Source organism: Hydra vulgaris, chromosome 02 (genome assembly GCF_038396675.1).
Source record: "Hydra vulgaris chromosome 02, alternate assembly HydraT2T_AEP".
NCBI classification, from domain to species: Eukaryota; Metazoa; Cnidaria; class Hydrozoa; order Anthoathecata; family Hydridae; genus Hydra; species Hydra vulgaris.
This window is the reverse complement of record NC_088921.1, coordinates 65,760,001-65,784,720: the sequence shown is the minus strand read 5'-3', so window position 1 is coordinate 65,784,720 and position 24,720 is coordinate 65,760,001. Positions and strand designations below refer to the sequence as shown.

Here is a 24,720-nt window from a genome sequence, read left to right as displayed (position 1 = left end):
ACATATAATGTCATACTTTATTGAGTAACAACTTATAAAATTTATAATATTCAAGATATAAACAAGAAAATCTACTTTTAATTGTGTAACGTATTAATTAAACTATAAATATGCAAGACTTAATGTTGTAATGCATAGAAAATATTTATTTAAAAATACTTAAACTTCAACATTTTAAATACTTAAAATGCAACATTTTTCTATTGTAATTTTTCATTAAAAAACTAAAAATTGTCCCTCCGATAACTTTTAAACACAAATATAAGTACGAACCTTGTTAAGTCGGACTCTCAAGGGGAATAGATGAAGTTCGATAATAAATAATAGTCCGACTTAGCGAATGTCCTTAAACGAAGCTCTCAGCATTTATAGAATGTTCAAAGGAAATTAAATATCTGACTTAGTAAAAGTTCGACTTATCCAGGGTCTGAATTTACGGGGTTCTACGGTAGTTTCTACTGATAATACATTTCTTATGCACAATGCTACCTTATAAACTATTTGATTATAAATCCGGGAAATTTTCAACAGCAGTATTAATTATATCAATATATACTTCCATACTACAAAACTTAAAGTACAATTATTTTTTTTTTAGTTTTCGGTAATGGTGCAGAATAGGGAGCCATTATTATTATTTTTAAATAATAATACATTTCTGAATTATATACTCCTTAGAAAACCATTTTTTTTTAGATTGGATTTTCAATACAAATTTGTATACAATAAAATTTAAGATCTAAACATTTTTTTTTATTTTTTTTATTTCTGGTTTTATAGCTTTAGCTTTCGGATGGTTTCTAATATAATGTTCTTTCAGCGTGCTTTTTAAACGACTACAGCCTTTCATATACCAAAACAAACGATTAAGGTTGTTAAATTCGGCATGTAGAGTTTCGCCGCCTTGTTCCCCATTAACGCCAATGCCTAATCCCCATTTCTGAATAAATTGAATTACATGGGATTCAAGCAAATGCATCTTTGGAGTTACAGATGCACTTGGCCAAGTCAACCGATAATACTCCATAAGCGTACGGATTGCTAAGTCTAAAATTAAATAATTTGAGTATTGAAAACCTTTACACAACTTCCTTTAAATATACTAATCAAATATCTACCTAAAAGCAATCAAGACAATCATGCTCGTTTGCAAAATTTACTTTTCAATTAGCTCAAAAATGTGTTAAACTCAATCACCAATCAAAAATAAAACCTACCTAATTCTTGAACATCATTCTCTTGAAAAGATTGCGAGCTGTTCATGAGCTTATGACATTTTGAATAATAATGAAATAACTGCCTAAAATTCTGGCTCACTTTAACAGATAATAAATGAATATCGGTGCCAATAAAACCAAGAGTTGAGATTAGTTTTGGAATGGAATTGCACAAACTAACAATGGCTGAGGCTAAAAAAATATTTATAAAATTAAATAATTTTTCAATATTTTACAACAACAAAAAAACACTTTTGCATGAGATTAAACTGATTTCTGCGGATTTTTGATCAATTCTAATAACTTTTGTATTTGTCGACAAGCATTAGCTTTTTTTTGCAATAACCAATTTACTTTTTCTGCTTAATTATAGTGGGTGTAATAAGCAGGGGTTATCTCTAATCCCTCTAATTTGCAAGGATCGGGTAGTTCAAAGCAAAAAATTAGAAAAAAATCAAAGGTTTTATATGAACAATTCGAAAGCCACTTTAGGATTTTTCCCAGTGACCTCATGTTTTTCAATTGCTGCTTTTCAGAACAACTGTTCCTAATAAAAAAACACATAAAAATATCTATAATATATACTATTAAATAAAAACCTTAAGCATGTGAACATGGTTTCCAACAAAGCATTTTCCATGATAAGCCTGTCTTTCTACTTTATTAGCCTTCAACACTTCATCAAGTTGCTGAATGCAGGGACCTGAAGTTTTATCAAGTACGTTTGCTTCATTTAATAAACTTAATTCTTTTATCTAGAAAAATATATATTTAAAATTTTAAATATAAGCATACATATATAAATTTTTAATAATATTTTTATTTAACAAAAATTTCATTTTAAACTTAATTAAACATTTTTGCAAACAGTTTCATAATAATAAATACCGTGTCGTTTTTTATTAAGTCATAGTAAACTATTCTTGGTGTATATATGTTCCTAATTTCTTCTGTTTTATCTGGCTCACATATAACCTTTAGAGAAATTGTGTCTTGTAGAAGTGCAATTTTATTGTCACAGTCTTCAATAACACATTTTACAAGATTGGATTGAACATGCATGTTAACATATTTGTCAAAATCAGCTTTACCAATTATATTATTCTTTAAAGCAAGTTCTCCATCATATCTATTAAATGGCATTCGTCTTCGAACATGTTGAAAAACTTTAAATAGGTACCCAAAGATATATGTAAAGCAGGTACAGCAACCTAACATATCTATTAAATGGCATTCGTCTTCGAACATGTTGAAAAACTTTAAATAGGTACCCAAAGATATATGTAAAGCAGGTACAGCATTCTAACAAAATTTCAAAGGTTTATTAGACTACCAATACTAAACTCACGATTGAACCAACAAAGAGTACTAAAAAGATTAAAAAATAGAAGTGCTAAATTATATTACCTGGTCTAGAGGAATATTAAATAAAGTTTCATTAATCACATTGTTGAATAATTTAGCATTTTTCAAATTTCCTCCATTACTTTGAAAACGATGAAAGTCACTGTTTAAGGAGTTTAAAGACTTTTGTGAAATAACATGCTCTCTACATAATGGAGCTAGTTGAATATCTTTTTTGGTGATGTCACAAAAAAGACAGCAATGCCGACCTATGCATAACAGAAATGCTATCAGTATAGTAAGGTTTTCATTAATTTTTAATGTTTTTATAGTCTATAAGTTTCCTTGATAAGGTTTATTTACTTTGTAAAAGAAATGGTTTTTTGTATAAGTGTAATAAAAGCAGAGCAAACTTACCAATAGCTCCTGTAACTCCATAAACGCTGCAAAGAAAATCATAATCACCAAACATAAAGACACGAACATTGCAATTTCTAAATATTAATAATTGATAATTAACAATTGAATTGTAAGCATAAAAAAATAACAATTTAAATAAATAAAAAGATTATAATTTTATATAAACTATAATTGCATTTTATCATTGGCATTATAACTTACTGCCATATCATGTTTTGTATCTCATCAACTTGCAATGTTTAACGAGACAGTCTTACTATAAGGTTAGTTCAATAGTCTTTGGCTTCAAATGTGCTGAACACAATACTATTTGATTTTGAGTTTGGTTGATCTTGGTTAACTATTTGATAACTCATTTTAAATGAGCCACCTCCATAATCTCCACCAATTTTTATGTGGATTTCATCACACTTTATTCCATTTTGTTTTATTAACCTGAAACTTAAAATTTTAAAAAAAAGCATTGAAAAAAAAATAATAGCTTCAACTCTTTATACGTTTAAGTAAAGAATATATTAAACTTTATAACTTTTGCAAATATATTAATCTTTATACCTTTGAAGAACATTTAGCCGGTTTCAATATTTGAAGGTAGATTTTCTATGTATGCCCAGGGAGCATGTTTGATTTCAAGAGTAGACTTATTATTTTCATTTTGAAATGTAAAATTCTCATCCAACACAATAAGATCATTACCTGCCCAGGTATTTGCAACAACTCTTTGTTTACTGTTAGAAGGAGTCTGGACGTTTCTTGAATTCAACCATCTACAATATTTTGTAAGTAAACTTTTTTAATAAATGAAACTTCTTTAACTAATTAAAAAATATTTTACCTAGTCATTGTTTTTAGTTTATTCCATGGTATCCCCACATCAGCTTTAAAGGCAACCAATTCTTCTGCAGAAAATTCAACAAGTCCAACGTTAGCATTTTCCAAAATTTTTCTCTTTTGATTATAATCAAATGATTTTAGCATAACTGCAGTTTGCATTACTTGTGAATCTTTAGAAATTCCAATCTGATGACTAACCTCCTCCATTAGAAGTCTGTTTCTTTTTTTAAGCGTACTTGTACTGCATGATGCACTTTCCTTGTATGCTTTAGGTGTTACAGTTAAGCAAAGAGGCTTAAAAAAAAGTATATATTTATACAATAAAAATATCATAACAATAATCTCTATTATTATGTTTATTTTAAACTTTAGACTAATTTATTTTTTCCTTAAAATTTTGCATAACGAATTTAATTTTTTTTTGAATACTTACTCTTGGCCCACCAGATGGAAATTCTATTGCTTAATGACCTGCACGACTGCAGCTTCAATATTTCGAGGGATATCATTTGATTTATTGACTTTATAGAAATCATCAATGATTGTACTATGCTCTCTCTTTAAATGATCGTTTTGGCAATCATGACATTCATATTTGTCTTTAAAAAGAATTTTTTTTTCACAAAATTTGCATGCTATATATGAATGTTTTATCATTTCTGATACATGCACAGAACTGCAAAGGCTATTAACCATGATGTAGGTTGAACATATAGGACATTTTGCTTCATTTTCTAGTTTACCTTTAATAAGCAATGCAATGCATCGGCTACAAAAAGAATGCAATCTTTAATCACAACTGGTTGATGCATTATTTTTTCACAATCTTTACAAATACATAATGTTAAACGAGGATTAAGCTCAAGATTTAATTCAGAATACTGATCTTGGTTCAAAGGTAAAGGTAAGGATTTTAGAAACAGATTAAGATTTATTTGCGTCCATCTTTTAAATGCTCCTGGTCTTCCTACATTTGGCTTTGGTTTTCGACCAAATACACAATTACACTCATTTGCTTGACATTTTAACCAAATTTTTGGTATAGCATTGAAAGTTTTATTACCTCGGTTTTCATAATTCACCATAGTTGCATTGCATTTCAAGCACATTTGTGCTGGATGAACATCTAAACAATCTTCAGCAATATTTATTTTAAAAATATTATAAATTCTATCACGCCTACTAATGGTTTTTATAGAGTCTTTTCCAGTCAAATTTCCACAAATTCTGCATACTCTAAGTAATTTTTGTTGATGTTTTTCAGCCATCATAAAAATGAAGATTTTATAAAAACCTCTTGACTAAAAAATGAAAATATGTTTCATAAAAAAATGATCGGTTATAGAAACTAAAATGTTTTGAGAGACGATTAACAATATTTTTATTAAAAACTAACCTAAATATCATAAAAATTTTACTTCGTCAATAATTAGCATCTATGTAAAGTGTTAGTTTAGGTAATATTCCAGTTAAAAGTTAAATAATTAAAGTGGATGTTTAAATATATTTTTCACATTGATTTTATGCTTAAACTAACTCATTTATGTAAAATTTCATATGAGTCAAAATATTAGCAACCATTAAAATATTGTCTTTAAAAACAGGAAACAAGGTTGAAATATGATATACAAACTGAACACGCAAAATATAAAATTAGATAACAGAGTATTTGTAACAGACGCATGCGCATAAAAAAATCCCAAGCTTTCATAAGTTTTGAATCACCATGTGCCCGTGCAGCAATATGACTTTACGGTTTCCATGACCCGGTTCGGACCTTTTTTCTAAGATTTTTTCTTAGAAAAAAGGTCCTTTTTTTGTACTTAGCCATATGAGAAATACAGGTGCTCAAACGTTGCATTTTGTTGTTTTCAGTCAAGTCATGTGGGACCCATTTTCTGACCTTTTGAACCTTTCCCATGTTGTGTAATCGTCCTAAAACAGTCGAATGATCAACTCCAAGTTGTTCTGCTAATTCTCGAGTCGATTGCCGTGGGTCTTCTTTGAGCAATTCCTCTAAATTGTCTGCTTCCATTTCATGTGGCCTTCCTGAACGTTCTTTGTCCTCAAGATCAAAATCTTCGCTGCGAAACTTAGCAAACCACTCTTCTGGCAAACGCGAACATTTAGAGCATCCACACCGTTAACAGAACAAATCGCTTCTGTCGCTTTTGTTGCATTTTTACCCTGCCGAAATTCGTACAACATGCTATGTCTAAAATGTATTTTTTCTATGGACATTTTCTTAAAAAGAATTATATATATACAATGTTATTAAAATATAAGAATTTATAACTTAAAATGTGCAAAAAAGATTGCTCTTTCAACTAATATATATATTGTTTGCATTTGCACTACACATGTGCATCATATTTGACTTTGAAGTTATGCGAATTTACTTTTGCACCAACCTAATATATATATACAGTTATTATCAAAGTGAAAATATATTGATTTGATTTGATATATCAAGATAAAAGTATCGATACTATTGGCCTTGCAACATGTTGCCTTGAAACTTTTAGCCTTGGCCTTCCATCTTATAATTCAGAATATTTTTTCGAATATTATTTTATAATTTTATTCTTTGAGTTAAAAACTTGTGCATGCAACCAAGGAAATTCTAATCCCATATGAGTATACATAATCATGAGTAGACCAGATGGTGGGCGATGATATAAAAACGATTAATTTGGCCATCAAAATATTGTTATTTTAACGGCATTTAAAATTTGTATGAATAGACATTTAGTTATTATTAGTTTATTATTAGTTTAAAAAGAAGTTATATTCATGTGAGTCTTTAAAAACCTAATCTTTAAATATACCATTATTACAAAGACAGTAGTATTCTTAATTGGGATCAGATTTAATTTGAATTGACAATAAGTATAATTCAAGGTAACATTTAACTTGCGTTAAGAAAGTTTAATTTTCATTGTTTAATAGTATTTATTTAATTATATTCTTAGCAAGCATTGTTATTAATGCATTTTTAATAAACTTATAGCAATTTTTTTTTATAAAATTCAACTTTAAACTAATAAGCAGGTTGTTTATCATTGGCCTTGCCAATTATAAGTATTATTATCATTATTATTATTTTTATTATTATCATTGTTATTATTATTTATATTAATGTTATTAATGATATTATTATTGGTTGCTAACTTTGTCATATATTTTATTATATCAGCTTTGTCTTATCTTGTTATTTTAATTTGTGAACATTACCATTAGTATTTTCCTCATAAATATTCCGTATTTACTTATTATTAGTTAATCTACTGTTTGTGAATAATTGTGAAAATAAGACCTTTATTCAGAATATATATTGTTGATTGACTATTGATAGAACTGTACCCTATATCTTTGCCACAGTGTGCTACAATTATTGACATTTAAAAATAAAAACAAACAATAGTGTTGACAGATCAATGTTAATAAATGACATAATTATTACATTGCATGGAAAAGTAAAAATAAGAATAAAATTAGCATTTGAAAGTTTCTGTTCTCTTGGCTACCAGTTTAATAAATTATTTATTAAGCCCATTATTTATTAAGCCCATAACATAAAATTATTTAAAGCTCATAACATTAAATTATTTAATAAGTCCATAACATTTATATCAATTTTAAAGTTTAACCTTCTATTATTAATTTTATTATTAACTATTTCTTTTTTTTTTCTTTTTTTTTTGTATCATTGTTATCGCTGCTCGATTCAACGTACTCATCCTTTTTAGTAGGTAAAACTTTAATTTTACACAATGCCTCAGCATTCAGATAAAGACAGTATTGACGCCAGCACAGCACATACTGGTCTTTGCATATCTCCTGTAAATAAAGTTGTATGGAATATTGCTAACACAAGAGTATTATTAGATTTATGGAAAGATAATTACAAAGTGTTAATATCTGCAAGAAGAAACACAAATATTTACATACAAATGACAGCTGAATTTTCAAACACATTTAATATCATACCTCCGTTAACTGGATCTCAAATTCAATCTAAAATTAGTAATTTGAGGAAGCAATTTAGGTAATGTACATATTCTATATTTAATGTATGATACCTTACTGAAATGCTGAAAGTATTTTACAAAGTTACCATGTATAATAATATCTAATTGCAATTTAGTTTGTAACTGAGTGTTAATTTAAAAATTACTTAAAATCTTATTCATTATTGTAGATTTACAGCTCAATAATTTTCAATTGTCACATTTAAAGTTATTTGATGTACTTATATTTACTTATATTTATGTATATTTACTTATATTTATGTATTTTAACTATATTAGGTTTAAGAAGTTCTTAATTTTGCAACATTTGTAAGACTTAAAACATAAAGATCAAAAGCATATAATATCATGTTTTCAAATTATAAAAGGGGATCTTTTAATATTGGCAAGAGATCAATTTGTAAAATGCTATTGTCTATATAGATCCATTTTGTTTGGGGAGGGAGGGGGAGAGTAAAATGACTCTTTGAAAGTCAAGTCTTTCAAAGTCAAGAGAAATTTTGGTTGAAATATGATTTATAATCATTTCTGGTATGTGTAATTTATGTGTATTTTTTAATTACAGATTGCCACAATGGAAGATGGCAAGGAGACTATTGGTATTTTAAATATTGAAGCTTTGGATGATTCAAGTGATGTGCAATCCATTGTCACTATTCCTGATGAGGAACCAACTCAATCTACATCCGGCTGCAATAAACGAAGGAACTCTGATGATGAAAAAACTTTGAATAAAATAGCAAAAACTGAACCAGTAAGAACAAATAAAAAAGCAAATTTCTTTTCAGAATATTAAAAAATCGCAAATAAAAATCTAGATGTTCAAATCTGTTCACAAGAACTACGAATTAGCGAGGTTGCTGCTATAGAGTGTGTGTGCGATGCAATTGAAAATGCATCTCTAGCCCAAGTAGATGTGTCTAGAGCCTAAGTAGAATATTATAAATTCTTAATGAAAAGATAAGGTGTTCTATTAGTCAAATATCTCTTTATTAATTAATTATGTTAAAGTAAAAAGGTAGATGAATCTCTTTTTATATATGTTTTTTATGTTACCATATTACTATTATCAAAGGAATTTTTATTTTGTAATTTCAAGCATTAAAATACATCTCTGGTGATATTTTTTAAATTTGTCATATTATTTTAACAAAGTATATTTTATATGGTACAAATACTTTTTTTTTTTTTGTATCTCTATGCTATATATATTTAGTATTTTTAACTAAAGAAATATTTTCTTTGCGATATGATACAAGCCTGGAGATGAATTATAGTGATATGTTTTTTATTATGCCATCATGATTTGTTTTTTATCTATACAAATTGCATTACATGTTTCATTTTTATTTTTGTTAACAAATAATGCTGTATTAATTCTAACAATCGGTTTTTAGCAATGTGTTCTAGTTTGCCTTAAATTGTAATATAATAAATATTATATTTATGTAAGGTATTTATATAGTTTTAATAACTTTTAAGGGAGATATCTGTGAAAGAAATAACTATTGGAAAAACATGGAAAGCATTTTGGTTGTACTTCAATCAAGAAGTAGAACATTAATAGATGATGAATCAATCACCTACCCATTTTCACATTTAAATTTAGCTTCCTTTAAGTTAAATCAGCAAGGGGATCTAATTGAAAGAAAAGTTTGAATTAAACCGTAAAGTTCTCAATGGTTTAATGTTATTTTTAATCAAATGGAGGAATGTAAATTTAAAGAACATTTTTGAGTAAATCGTAACACATTGAACTTCCTAGTTAATGAATTGCATCCATATTTAAGCAAAACTACCACAACTATGCGTAAACCTATTTCAGTAGTAAAACATGTTGCAGTTGCATTACATTATCTAGCTTCATGTGAAGTGTATCGTGTTGTGTCTAGTCTTTTTGGAATAGGAAAGTCAACAGCAAATTTAATTGTTCATGAATTTATTAACGCTGTTAATGACATTTTGCTCCCTAAATATGTTAAATTTCCATTGTCAGAAGAAAATTTAAATAAATGTAGTAGAGATTTCAAAGCTATTCTTGGTTTTCTCAATGCGTTGGAGCTGTTGATGGATGCCATATCCCTATTTCAGCCCCTAAAGATCAAGCAATTTCTTATTATAATTATAGGGTGGTATTCCATTGTACTTTTTGCCGTTGTAGACTGTAGATACTGTTTCATTTATACAAGTGTTGGATCGCCTCATAGAAATAATGACATCTGTATTTTGCAGAATTCTTATTTGAAAACAATTTTAGAATCAAATCTTTTTGATAAATGTTATAAAGAGTTGGGCGGTTCTTTTGTTCCACTATGTTTGATAGGTGATTCAGTATTTCCTTAAACGCGTCATTTGTTAAAACCGTATCCTGAAAATTTGGAGCTTAGTGAAGTTCAAAAAAACTACAATAAAATACTTTGCGGAGCTAGAAGAGTAGTTGAAAACGCTTTTGGACACGTTAAAGCTCGATTCCGTGTCATTTGCAAACGTATGGAATGCGATATTAACTTTGCTACAAGAATTGTGAAAGCTTGCGCCACTCTTCACAACATTTGTGAATATTATGACGACATTATTATAATAGAATGGCTTACGCATAATCCTGATGACAATGTGGCTCAACCCAATACAGTTTCTACTGCTGGGAACAATGGACCAGGAAAAAATGTTCGTGACTCAGTTGCTAAATGCCTTTATGAAAGGGAAAAATAAAGTAGTGATGTTTTTTTATTATTTAAAGCTTTAGTTGTAATATGGTTATGTATTTATTTGTTTTAAACTAAACTTACTTTACTTGAGTTTATCAAATGTGTCTAAATAAATAAGTTTTTGATATGTATGAACAAAAAATGAGAATAGTTTTAAATGGTCGTGGATAGCTTATTAATGTATAATATGTTTATTCAGCACTATACCACTAACGGACTACTATATTGTGTCGTCAAAAGCGACTAGAGGAGATATGACCTATCCATAAAAGCCAAGCTTTATAAGAAACGGGATAACAAAATTCCAACGTCACCTTTTCTATGGCGGGTATTTTGGGTTGGATTTCTATTGTCGAAACCTGAGCTAGCTGGATCCTCACCATTATTTGCATTTAGTTTTACCTCTTGTAAAATAATAAATATTAAAAACTAATAAATTATATAAAAAATGTGTATATCCAAAACTACTTGTCACTAAGTTTATTTAAGAAAGCGATTAGCGTAGAAGAGTTAGATGTCATGTTGTTGCAATGTCAGGATGATGAAATGGCCTCGCTGTTTGTAAGTTTTACTCAAATATTAATGAAATGTTAACCAAGTGTTGCTGTAACTTTTAAGTAAAATTTACGTTCTCTTTTATTGAAATTCAATTGAAAACATATAGAAAAATTTTAAAAATTAAATTGTAAAAAAATATTATATAATATTTATTTTATAAATAATTACTAATAAATTATATAATTATATTTATTATTAATTATATATGTATGTATGTATTTATATAGTTTTGTGTATTTAGTATTGTTTAATTATTTTTAATTTATAATATAGTTTAAATGTAGCTCAACTATTATAAATAGTTTAGTTTTCTGTATTTAGATTAATTGGCTAGCAACAGCAGGTGGAAAATACATATCGAACATAGTACGAAACATTTTGAATGCCTTCATGACTGATGAGTTACAGATGAATTGTTGTCGCTCTGGGAAACGGTCAAGCAAATATTCAATTGAGGCGTTTGTAAAGTTTATTGCAAGTGAGTAAAGTAGCTATTAATAATATTATATAATATTAGAGTGCATCATTTTTCAAAGTTTATACATTATTTTTATTAATAAAATTTACATTACCCCTTAATAAATGAACTTTTTCTTTGTATCAACTAAATAATAAAAAACATTTTTATTTGCTGTTCGAAGGCATTGCAAAACTGCTACATACAAAGATGTTAACGAAGCCATCACCGCCTCACTGCATAACTCAGCAGATCGTGGTGGTAGACGCATGCATCGAAAGAAGAACGAATAAATAAATTTAATAAAATGTTTTTTTTATAATTATTTGTTTGTGAATAAAGTTTTAATGAAAGTATATTATTTTGCACTTAAAGCTCACACACACAGAAACAACCACACTAAAAGAGAAGAAAGTCGCACTATACTTTTACAGGAAAATCTAACGTGTATATACATATATATAGATATATTTGTATAGATATATTTGTATAGATATATTTGTATAGATATATATGTGTGTGTGTATGATGTATGTATGTCACCATAATGACTTTTTTTATATAGGTTTTTTCAAGCTGTGTCCACGTTAAATTTTCTTGTAAAAGGATGGGTTGGCTTTCGTTCTTTTTTAGTGCGGTTGTAAATGATATAAGCATTATAATTAAACGTGGGTCGCACCAACACCATCCCATAAAGAGGAGTGGTACATATATGGCTAACATATGCTTCCCACACGTGGGCCACATTAAATTCACGCACAAATGAAGAGCGACGTTTGTTCTTATTTAGTGTGGTTTTAATGGTATAAACTTTATAGCCACATATGGGCCGCACCAATGCCATCCCATAAAGGAGAGTGGTAAATATATGGTTAACATGCAATTGCCATATATGGCCCACATTAAAATTTTTTGTCGGGAACTATGTTTCTTTTAAATTCATGTGACATTATTAGTTAATATAACAATTTTTTTTTAATTTTTACTTCATAAAATTTTCAGTGTAAAGTTGTGTAAGATGGCGAGAATTAAAAAAGTTAGATTTTTTTTCTTTAACAACCACCCACCAACCGTCAAACACAATTCTCTAAAATAAAGCAAAACATATTTTGATATAGAACCAAAATATTATTTGACTTTTAATGCGTAGTGTAAATTTAAATCTAAAAATTTCAACCATCAAAACATGGTTCAAATTTTTTCAAATAGTATTTTGTAAACCATTAACAACACTGATCATTTTTACGTCCGTTTAAACAAAAATTTCATGTCGCACCGTGTTCAGGTGTAAAAGTTATTGTTTTTAATTTTATTGTTGCTTTCGCAAACTTAAAAACTTTCATCCTAATTTAAATAAATGTAGCTTTTTTTTTCAAAGTAATTGACTTTAAACTCTCCATTTTATAATTAAATTTTACTTAACTATGAGGTGGGGTCTTTTTACTTAAATTAAATTTTTTCCACATATTTTTGTTTTCAAAGATTTTTTAAAGTATTTTTAAGGTGTGTATATTATTATTACTAACTTATTATACAATACTGACATCTATCAAATAAAATAGAAAAGAAAATTTCTTTATAATCATGACCAATGTGAAGCTAGGTGTGTTTTAAGTCAGCAATGTGAATTTTTATCGGTTTTAAAAAAAAACGTGGTTGATCTGTCACACATTTTTTTTGAGAGAAAAGTGTTTTATTATTTTTAAATACATTTTATAAAGTTACTATAAATAGTAAGAATTAATATATAGTACCATTTTATTAATATTTTTAGTGTAATAGGTTGTAATTGAAATTTTCAATAAAAAATAAATATGGGTAAAGGTAAGGATATAAGTCCAAGCAAAATTTCAGAAGTAAAAGCACTTTTACAGCATTCAGAAGGTTCACAACGGGAAATTGCTATAATGTGTAAAATTTCGCAACCTTTTGTCAATAAAATCAAACACAAAATGGAAAACGACATTACTCTTTCTCAAAATAGGAAAGGACAGAGTGGATCAAAACGTAAAACCACTCCCATGACAGACAGAATTCTAAGAAATATTTGTCTGGAAAATAGAAAAAATTTATCCCTTTTCCTGACAAAACTTGTTCAAGAATCTGGAATACAAGTTTCGGAGCGCACAGTGAAGAGACGTCTGGCTGAAGATAGTTTAAAATCACACAAACCGGCTAAAAAATCAAGGCTAACTCCAGCAATGATAAAAAAGAAATTGCAATGGGCAAAAATCATAAGTATATGATTATTGGAGATTGGGAACATGTAAGTTTATCAATTTTAAACGAAATACTGTTAAAAAGTTGTTCAAATGTTGACATAAACTTAATTACAACCACACTATGATAATTTTTTCAGGTGTGTTTTCAGACGAATCAACTTTTGAGATCTTGTTGGACAAAGCCACCTTCGTCCGAAGAAGACCAAACGAAAAGTATCATCCAGATCGCATTGTACAAACTATTAAACATCCAACTAAAGTTATGGTGTGGTCAGTTATCAGTGGTAAAGGCACAAATGACAATACATTTACGTTTATGCATGATAATGCTCCATGCCATAAAGCTAAAAGGATCACAAACTTTCTTAAAACTTAAAAATATCCCCATTTTAGACTGGCCAGGGAGCTCTCCTGACCTGAATCCGATTGAGAATTTATGGAACATTCTCTTCCAAGGTTTCAACAAACAAAAGGAATTTGATTGAATAATTACTCTATCATTGGCATCACAATGAAAAAGACAGCACCAATAAACTGTATTAAAAGTATGCCAGACTGAATAGCTAAAGTCATTTCGTTGAAAGTAGGAAACACAATATATTAATATTTTTTTATGACTTGCAATCGAGTAGAGTAATTGTTTGTTAAAATGTGTGTATATTTGTTTTGAAATATTATTTTATTATCAAGGAAACATGTTTTATTAATAAAATATAACTAATATTGCAATTGTACTTTTTTTATGCATGCAATGTTTTGTCTTTAAGACCTTCTTTTTGTACTAAAGACAAAGTAACAAGTTATTTTAATACTTTTCAAAACAACTTTTTGAAGCAAATATCTACAATAGCACTGCGAATTCTAGAATTTTAACAAAACTCTCTAAATGTTCAAGAAAAACATCATACAGTTTGCAAGTGTTTTTTTTTCCATTGATCTTTAAGCGTGTTGCTAAATGTCTTTTATAGTTGATTGGTAGCAATAAAAAACTATTTACATAATTAGTGATTGTGTCAACGATACCATTTTACTGCCATTTGTAGTTTACAAAAAATCAGCTTTATACAACTACCGGTGCGAGATGAATAGCCAAACACTGTATTTACAACATTCAAGTCGGTCTAGGTGAAAAGAAATAATTTATTCAACGGCTTACTAAAGTACTTATACCAGCAATTAAAATAGTTTCAGGTGCTTAGTAAAAAAATATATATTGTACTTTGGTTTAAAGACAATTTAGTGCTTAGTTAACTTAATTCAAGTAGTTGAATCAAATAATTAATTAATTTTCTTTAACTATAGATATTCACATTTTAATCGAAGACGGACACGTCATACATGTTAATTAAAATATTGAGCTTATTTGCATTGACTATAACATTTGGTTTGTATGTTTACCAGCTCATTTGTCCGACATATTTAACTGTTAAAAGCAGGTTTATATTTTCATGTTAAACAAGTGTAGCACAAAACTTACACAATAATTACATACATTTATGCAAATTTCAACAATTTAGCAGAAGAAACTTTCATTTCAAATACAATCAAACCCTTTTGGCTCTGGTGACAAATTTACATAAGCACAAGCAGCTGCTGAATTTCAAAACACTGGTTTGTTTTTACTTAATATTAACAAGATTTGTTAATCAACATAACAAATTGCTGAGACATTTAAATACCATCTTAGTCTGCTTCATTGTTTTGAGATTGTATGAGTCTGTATCATTCTTAACCAAGCCTTCTTCTTCGTCGTCATCATCAACAAGCTTGCTTGAATACCCTCATTCTACCCAGTGTGGTGTCAAACTTTTGGTGTCAACCCTCTAGGCTTTCACTAATCACTTTAGACCTTTTTAGAGTGTTCCGATATATAGGAACACTCGGAAATATAGTATACTGTAGGCCACATATAATCGTTTATAAAATTTAACAACTTAACTTCAATACTTCAGATAAAACATAAATTAGGAACTATATTACAAAATTCAGTTATTTTGATTTAACATTAAACTTTATTTTATTAAAAAGTTTCCCATCCTGTCTTCAAAGCTGCAAACTTGTCAATGACATCGTCAAAACCAATACCTTTCATCATATTACTTTCAATTGATAGTTGAGCTAAATAAAAAAAGCTTCGACTGTTCCATAGTTGATCGCAAATAGCTCTTTATAAGTTTCAGTTTTGAAAAGCTCTTCCAACACGATGCCACAGACACACAAGTTGTAGGAAACAGTTGTAGGCTTAGTGAGAGTATTGGGAGAGACTCAAGGAAGTCCCATTCAGCTATAAACTTTAAAACGTCAAATGTTGACCAGTCTTCGGCTTTGTGGGTATCAAAATTTGTTGCCTTCATGTGTTTTCTCAACCTTGGTATTTTTTTTAAAAGCTCAAAAATTAAACATCAAAAGTTGTTTTATGATAAACAAGCCCCAGATAATAAAATCAGAAAATATTATTACTAATGAAAAAATCAATAAAACACTATAGTATCCTCAATTTTTGTTAAAGAATCCGAAAAATCTCTGGCTCAAGTTCGCACTAATTCCAGTGTTAACATTTTTTTCGTGGGAATATTATCGCTATTTTACACAAAAATTCCAACGTTCTAGTTCGAACTTTTTTCTCCTAATAGTTCAAACTTTTAAATTTAAAAAAAAGATGTCTTTACAATAATTTTTGTAAAACAAGCTGAAATATAAGTAAAAATTATAAATTTGAATGTTTTTGCTATTTTTTGTTTTGCGTTTGTCTGGAAACTCTAAAGATGTAATCAAAATTACATCACCTGTAGCGCCATCGCATTTAAGGTAGGATCGGTTTTTTCCTATTAAAAAGTAGTTAAACAGTGGCTGATACTTTTTCACCATTTGACCACTGTTTATTTACGTTTGAAATTAAAATTATAATGAGTTTTGAGTTCAAACAAAAAAGGGCTTCACACATCAGCCTTAGCACATAAGAAGATCTGAAGTTTAGGAGTATTTTCATTTTTTGCCAAAAGCTGCAACGAGCAAAATGTGCACGCACTATTACCAAAACATGCACTATTACAAGACACTTAAAAATAAACACAAAATAAAAGCTCTCAAATGTAATAACATCAATAAAAATTAAATTAATAAAATAACAATTTAGTATATAAAAATGATATATTTGTTAAACCCAGTTGTTTTAAGTCAAGGTAATCAGTTTGAGAACAAAATAAAAAGAAATAAAATTATTGAAAACAAAAGGGTACAAGTAAAACAAAAAACTTATAGATAAATTTGAAAATTAATCTTATTCAAAGATTATTCCAGCTTAGAGAGATAGACTCAATATTAATAAAAAAGCCAAAAATGGTAATGATATTAGAAATTATAACGAAGAATTGACTCTAGCTATAGACTCGAAAATGTTTTAATAAAATATATGATTTTCATATGGTATGATCTTGTTAAAGGACTCTCTAGTTTTCGCATAGAAAAAGAAACTGGTTGCAGGATGATACCTTGCATTTAATTTTTATAAACAAATAAAAAGTCTTTATAAATAAATTAACAGTTTTTTGTTTTACTTGTACCCTTTTGTTTTCAATTTTAAATAAAGAAAAAACTATTTTAAAAAGTTCGAAAAAGTTCGAACTTTTTTCCGTAGTAGTTCGAAAGTGTTCGAGTTCGAGCTTTTTAAAAAAAGTTCAAATTGGCAGCCCTAATCGGGCATAGTTTATAAGGGTAGGTACAATCGGCAGAGCAGAGCAGATTGGCTGAGCAGATAATTTATTTGGTACAAACGGCAGATGTGCCTTTTGTACCATATATTTTATAATTGCAGAGTGGATCATAAAATCAGCTAAATTCTTATTAGAGACATTCTTTTGAGTATAAAATAAGCTAAATTCTGTTAAGTGATCAGCCAAATAACTCGGCAGAACAAATATTAGAATTATGAAAAACAATGCACTCCATAATGAAACTTAATGGTAGAAAGAGTCAATATACCCACAATGTTTCATGTTTGATTGAAGGTTGATGGTAAAAAGAATATCTTGTCAATAGTTAATATAATGTTATTGGTGGTACATTTATTTTACCATTAATCTTTAATCAAACGTGATACCTAAACTTGCGTAAATCCGAACAACCTGATTCTAACATGTGATCTGCCGAATTATTTGGCTGATCATTAGTATATATCAGATCACTTTTTTATTGGTAAGGCGTTTACTACCTAAGTAAAAAAAAGTGCATAGACTCAAGTCATTTAAATATTAATTCGTTCTAGGATAAATTCGATTTGGAGTGCTTTGTGTGCATGTGATCTGCAAAATTAATTGGCAGATTTTTATAAGAATTCAGCTGATAAAAATCCGATCTGCCGTTGGTACCATATAAATGATCTGCTCTGCCGATTGTACCTACCCACTTATAAACATATATGCAGTATCCCACGTGGAATAAGTTTAAATTTCAAATTTGGAGTAAACTTCAATTTCAAATTCAAGGTCAATTCAAAAAATGTCTTCCACTGACGAAGCAGAAGACGAAGGTGAATGGTGCGATTTTGCAGATACAAATGATAACATAAAAAATTGTGTTTGCTTATTTTGTAGTCATGCTTCATTAACAGCAGAAAATACGTTTTTTCATATCAAAGAGATACACAAATTAGATTTTATCAATTTGATTAAAGCAAATCATATTGATTTTTACAAGTATGTAAAACTTGTTAACTACATTCGATCAAATAAAACTCCAGTTGATTCTGTACATCAATTATCTTTTGATCTCATATACGCAGACGACAAATGGTTTCAACCTGTTATAGAAGATGACTTATTGCTACAATATGATGTGGATGAAATATTATCCAAAACTCGCTCTTTCACTGATTTTAATTTGAATTCTTTGAATGAATTAGACTTGAAAAAAAAGTTAGATATTACAGAGGAAAGAGCTTGTCTTGCAGAAGAATTTTTGCTACGCACAATTGATGATCTAAACAAATGTAGAAAAGAAATTAATTTGATGCTTCTTGAAAACCCTTCTCAACCCTGTAAGACAGTTACTGAAAATGATAGCAATGGCTACTTTGGATCTTATGCTCATTTTGGAATCCATGAAGAAATGCTGAAAGATAAAGTACGAACAGAAGCTTACAAAGATTTTATTTATAATAATCCTAAAATATTTTCAGGTGCCAAAGTGCTTGATATTGGTTGTGGAACTTCGATATTATCAATGTTTTCAGCAAAAGCTGGTAATTATAAAATTAAAATTAATACAACAAATAATAGATTTGTTCTTAAATAAGTTGGCGACTCCAACTATTTTTAAAATAGCCCCTTAAGTTTTTTGATGTGTTTAAGTTTCAAATATTTTTTTAAGTCCTATAGTTAAGCAGCCTAAAGTAATTTTATTTTTCGTTTTTCAAAAAACAGAAAAGAGTATAAAAGTGCATAAGAATGAAATAATAATAATAGTTGATAATAATTTTTTATAATGATTATTTGAATATTTATAATAATAATAATAGTTATTATTAATCATAAAAAAAATTTTACAGTAATAATTATAAAATTTTTAACAAATATTTTATATGTTTTTAAAGTCTCTACAAATGAGAGTACGAAAATAGAATTATTGTGGGGCACGTAACTGTAGGATTACCATATATTATATATATATATATATATATATATATATATATATATATATATATATATATATATATATATATATATATGTATATATATGTATATATGTATATATATATATTTATCTTTGTATATATATGTATATATATATATATATATCTATGTATGTATATATATATATATATGTATATATATATCTATGTGTATATATATATATATATTTATATATATATATATATAAATATATATATGTATATATATATATATATATATGTATATATATATTAAGACAACAAACTGTAGATCTATATATATATATATATATATATATATATATATATATATATATATATATATATATATATATATATATATATATATATATATATATATATATATATATAAAGAGAGAGAGAGGGATTGTTGCATTTGGGAAGAGCGGAAAGAAAAAAATGATTCTTAAGCCAACACATACGTCACTTTTAATTATTTTTGACTTTCGTCCAACATTTGCGTGTTGTCAGAAAGTTAAAACCATTAATTTAATTACAATTTAATCGTTTTTTAAAAAGTACCACAAAAACGCAAATTTAATTGACCAGAATGTTTTTAAAAACATTCTGAATGTTTTTAACAATATAACAATGTTTTTATTTTTATTTTTCTTAATAAAATGTTTTTATTTTTAATTTTTTTAATAAAATGTTTTTATTTTTTTTACTGTAAATCATGCGCGGAGTGTTGCTACATTGACTATCTTATAGCCTGACTCGCAAGGGAGTGCTGCTACATCGACTGACAAATAGCCTGACTCGCAAGGGAGTGCTGCTATATCGACTGACAAATAACCTGACTTGCAACGGAGTGCTGCTACATCTACTATCTTTTAGCCTCACCCGCAAGGGAGTGCTGCTACATCGACTGAGGGTTTGGTTGGGGCAGGCAGTCTATCAATTATTAAAAAAAAAAAATTTCGGTCTTGCATTTTAATTTTTACTTTTTGTCAACAAAATATGGAAAAAACTTTCTGACAACATATAAGAGTTCTATATATATATATATATATATATATACATATATATATATATATATATATATATATATATATATATATATATATATATATATATATATATATATATATATATTAGGGTGCATCAAATCCCCAACAATTTTTTTTAACTATTTACTTCAGTTTCGCCCCTATGGTTCCTGTGTTCCATTTTATAAATTATAATTCCTGTAAAAATTTGAGATTTTTCTGTGGCAATTTAATGGGTCCACAATGAACACAAATATCTGTATTTTTTGCAATAAACTATAATTAATACTATTAACGGCATCGATTACATTTAAACAATTAATATACACAAAATTACTTATAGTTCCACGAATTACTGCAAAGACTATCAAATGGACAAAAGAATACTCAAATATTCCAAACAAGTATGACAAAATTTACAGTATCGAACAAAACAAAGTACAATAGGTAGCTTTTAGCTACTGGGGCTATGGGTATATAGTTAAATATTGTCAGTTATCATCTTCGTGATCAACTTTGTCGTCTTTGTGATCGACTGTTGGTGCTGCCCATTTCTTCTTACAGCTGCGCAAACTTGAAACTTTCTGTCGGCCTCAACAACTTGCAGAATGTTCTGATAATTCACCTCCGTTTTGGCTGCATCTAGAAAGTCTGAAACAAAGAGTGAACTGGCCAGTTTTCAATGTTATTGTTAAGAAAATCCATGTTCATTTCAAGGCTGAAAATGTACCATGAATCTGCAGTAACCAAATCTCCAAGTCTTGTTGTGGCAGTGATTTCAGTCGGGAACTCAGGTTTTTCAAAGTCAGTTCCGTAGCTATCATGCGGCAGAGCCATTTCATCACTAGGCCTCGCTGCCAGAAGCCTCTTGGCTAAGTACTACAATAAAGGCTTTAAAACAATGTCACTGTATAGAGCAAGGGGCACCATTTCAGAACATAGGTACCACAGATGATGCTTCAGTGCTTTTATAGCGCTTTCAGATATTTCAGAACTCACTTGTGTGTACTTCAGAAGGTTCTGATAAAGGCAGAGATCATGCTATGGGGCATCAACTGCAGATCTACATGTTGTCCACCAGGCACTGTATATTAGACACACAAAGGTGACAAAGCTGCGTAACTTCGTCTGTTGTGCAGCAGTGGTAATTGTTCCTGCTGGCAACAAACAGCTCTGCTCTTCAAGAAAGACCATTTTGATGGAGTACAATATTTTGGACATCCACCATGCTTTGTGGACTGCACCCGATTGACAAAAGTAAAACTGTCTGTTTTCTGGATCAAGGTACAGCAACATAATTCACTGAATTCTTTATAGTCTTCTTGCTGATGCTCTATGGAAGATTCAGCTGCTGCTTCTGCACTTTCCTTCCACATAGTAATCTGAGAAACAGTTTGTGAATCATTCGAGAAAAGTCAACTGTTGAATGGACTGAGTGCCTCATTGCTTCCATGAGGAACCGTGTCAAAGTGCTAAATACATTACCTTCTGGTGATTTTGATGCTTCAATGTGCAAGTCCTTAAAAATGTGTGTTAAAATAATTTCTTCAATGTGATGACGGCATACAGACCAGAGCAATGCACGGCCAATTCTTTGCTGCAGGGCCACACATGCGGCACTGACATGTCCGTTATTGCTGGCTAAAGTATCAAAACTCATGTTTACTATTGACTCAGCACAGTTCCATGACTGCAACAACTGCATTGTAGCATTAGTGATGATATCTCCAGATCGTTGATCTGTTCCTGGTTGATAAGCAGGTGCGCCAAGAATTTTGACATTGTCGCCAACAGCGACCACATGTCTTTCCTGTAAGTCATGTGTTGCTTGGCTCTTCATCAGTTTAGAATCCCAGTGCAGGGAAGCATACTTTGCTGGAACCCATGACTTCCAAACTTCAGAAAATGTTTCTTCATTCACCATGTGTCTGGACCTGTCTTCTGTGGCATATGATACAGCAATTTTGCTAGCATCACCTCCTGGTTCTTCAATAATGGCCTCAGTGAGTGCAGACTGTTGTGCAGGAGAAATTTTCATTCTTGTTGCTAAAGCCACAGTTCTTAAAGATTTGAGAATGTTATAAGGTATATGAGCTGCCGTTCCAGTGCGAGTGGTTCAATTGTGTGTTTTTACCAGTTTCTTTTCAGAAGTTTTAAAAGGACTATCGATATCACATTTACTTTCATCACTACTTTCCTCGCTGCTGTTGCTAGAGAGCTCTACTGTACAAGTAGCAGATACTGTAGCAGTAGGCGCTTCTTCTGCCCTTAGTCTCCTTTCTTCTTGCTTTTGCAGTCTTCTTGCGCTGTAACTGTAATACCAATTTCTTGTCATGGGCAAATTATGCTGTGCGGTCTGTCTTCATGAACTCTAAAAAACTTTATGTATTCGTCATTCTTCATAACTTCTTCAGCATCTTTTGCCTACAGTGGAAATGTCAAACTTAGTTCTTCTGACATTCGTTCAAGCTTGGCAAGTGCTGACAATGATGAATGATGATTTAGAATAAGTTCACGAAGTTTTGCATTCTTTTCAGTCAGTGCGATGATTTTTTCACAGGTGTTCTTTTCTGTTATTATTAGGATATTTGCTTTCTTAAAAATAGGAATGACCTGCTTCAACACAATTTTTGCACTGTCACGTTTCAATCGCTTTATAGACATGCCAGCTTATTGATGAAAAATGTAGCATCGCACCACTTGTTCACTTGTCGGTAATCTGCAACCAGTTATCTCCGCATCTGTTTCTGTAATACCGGCTCCTATTCCAAACACTTCCAAACTTTTCTGACGAGTCTTTTTTGGCATAAACTTCATGGCAGATTGTGCCATGCTATTAGTACAGTGGTTGCTAACTCCTGAAAACACAAATAGAGTTTGAAACATTCTACATTAAGTAAGAAGATATGAGTTATAAAACTCTTCATGCTAGACATACAAATTTGCAATAGTATCGTAATAATGCCGTAGCAAGCTATATTTCGTGCTTCATGTGGACCCATTAGGAATTTTTTTTTTAATATTTTTATAATATTTCACACAGTAACTAGCTAACACCAAAGGAACATGTTTATTATAGAGCCATTAATAATTTAACCCAAGAGGGGGTTTGATGCACCCTAATATATATATATATGTGTATATATGTATATATATATATATATATATATATATATATATATATATATATATATATATATATATATATATATATATATATATATATATATATATGTATACATATGCATAGCTATATGTAGTAAACAACTGGGGCCGGGTTAGATAAAATATAGCTGGGGCCAGGTTTGCAACTGGGGCTGCATAAACATACATCCTAAATTATATTTTTTTAATTCAAAATTCATGTTGTATTTTGTATATATATGCATATAGTTTATATAAATATGAAAGAATATTGTATGCCAACATCTAAATAAATAGCAAACATATATGTTTATATCCATAATATGTATTCATAAAGTGCATCTCAAAAGCTTTTATTTCTTCTGAACTAAAAGTTTGAAAGCTTTTATTCCTTTTCAATTTTAAGTCAAACCAAATTATGTAATATTTTATAATATTTAGTTTTTAAAAAGTGCTAAATAAGTGGTTCCAATTTTTAAAACTCTAGAAAACACTTTGACCTCTACAACTATCCTACAATTAGTCTTCATTCTGTTATTAGTTTCTTTATATTAAGGTTTTGAGATTATTAAATTATTTCTTACTAACTGCAGTAATAAAGTTATTCTTGAAGGTCTACACTCTTCTTTATTACAAGTAACTTTAAGGGTATCACAAGGTATCTTGTGGTACCCTTAAATCTTTGCTCTTGTATTGTTTCTCATCTACAATATCAGTCTTTATGAAAATTTAGCATCTAAAGTGGCTCTATTTGTTGACGACTCAACTATATACCCTTGCCTTGACAAAAAATCTTCACTTTTGATTGCTTAGAAAAAGCAGTTGATTTTAAATCTGATCTCTCTTCTGTAACAGTTTAAGGCTTGCTGTGGCTTATCGATTTAAATTCTGGACTTAGAATCTGCAATTTTTGTTAGACAACAAAACTCATTTATTTACTGCAATATTGCAAATATGTTGGTATTCCTATATTGATGAATAACAACCCTCTTACTCTCAGACAAAGTCTAAAAGTACATTGTAAATGTAATGCGGTTGTGGTGTAGTGGTAAAGCGCTGGCGTCATAATCCATAAGTAAGAGGTACCGAGTTTGATCCCCACTACAT

At 29.2% G+C, this 24,720-nt stretch overlaps 2 protein-coding genes across 3 annotated transcripts in view; one reads left to right on the top strand and one right to left on the bottom strand.

The window, feature by feature from the left end:
- Positions 1-737: 737 nt before the first annotated feature.
- LOC136077113 (uncharacterized) lies at positions 738-10,322 on the bottom strand. The gene is made up of 11 exons (XM_065791723.1): positions 9,434-10,322; positions 4,249-5,116; positions 3,817-4,109; positions 3,537-3,748; positions 3,183-3,422; positions 2,979-3,055; positions 2,625-2,830; positions 2,106-2,519; positions 1,817-1,972; positions 1,218-1,409; positions 738-1,047 (listed from the first exon to the last, which is right to left on the bottom strand). The coding sequence occupies exons 5-10, from the start codon at positions 3,191-3,193 to the stop codon at positions 1,368-1,370; spliced, it is 906 nt and encodes a 301-aa protein (XP_065647795.1). The 5' UTR covers positions 3,194-3,422; positions 3,537-3,748; positions 3,817-4,109; positions 4,249-5,116; positions 9,434-10,322; the 3' UTR covers positions 738-1,047; positions 1,218-1,367.
- Positions 10,323-17,539: 7,217 nt separating this feature from the next.
- LOC100211113 (protein arginine N-methyltransferase 3) overlaps positions 17,540-24,720 on the top strand; it is a 26,799-nt gene continuing 19,618 nt past the window's right edge. Inside the window, exons 1-2 of one of the 2 annotated variants that reach the window (XM_065791722.1) lie at positions 17,738-17,985; positions 18,056-19,030. In XM_065791722.1, the coding sequence (XP_065647794.1) occupies positions 18,289-19,030 (742 nt within the window). In that variant the 5' untranslated portion in view covers positions 17,738-17,985; positions 18,056-18,288. Of the gene's footprint in view, positions 19,031-24,720 lie in introns of both variants that reach the window. The other variant, XM_065791721.1, reaches the window with a different exon arrangement.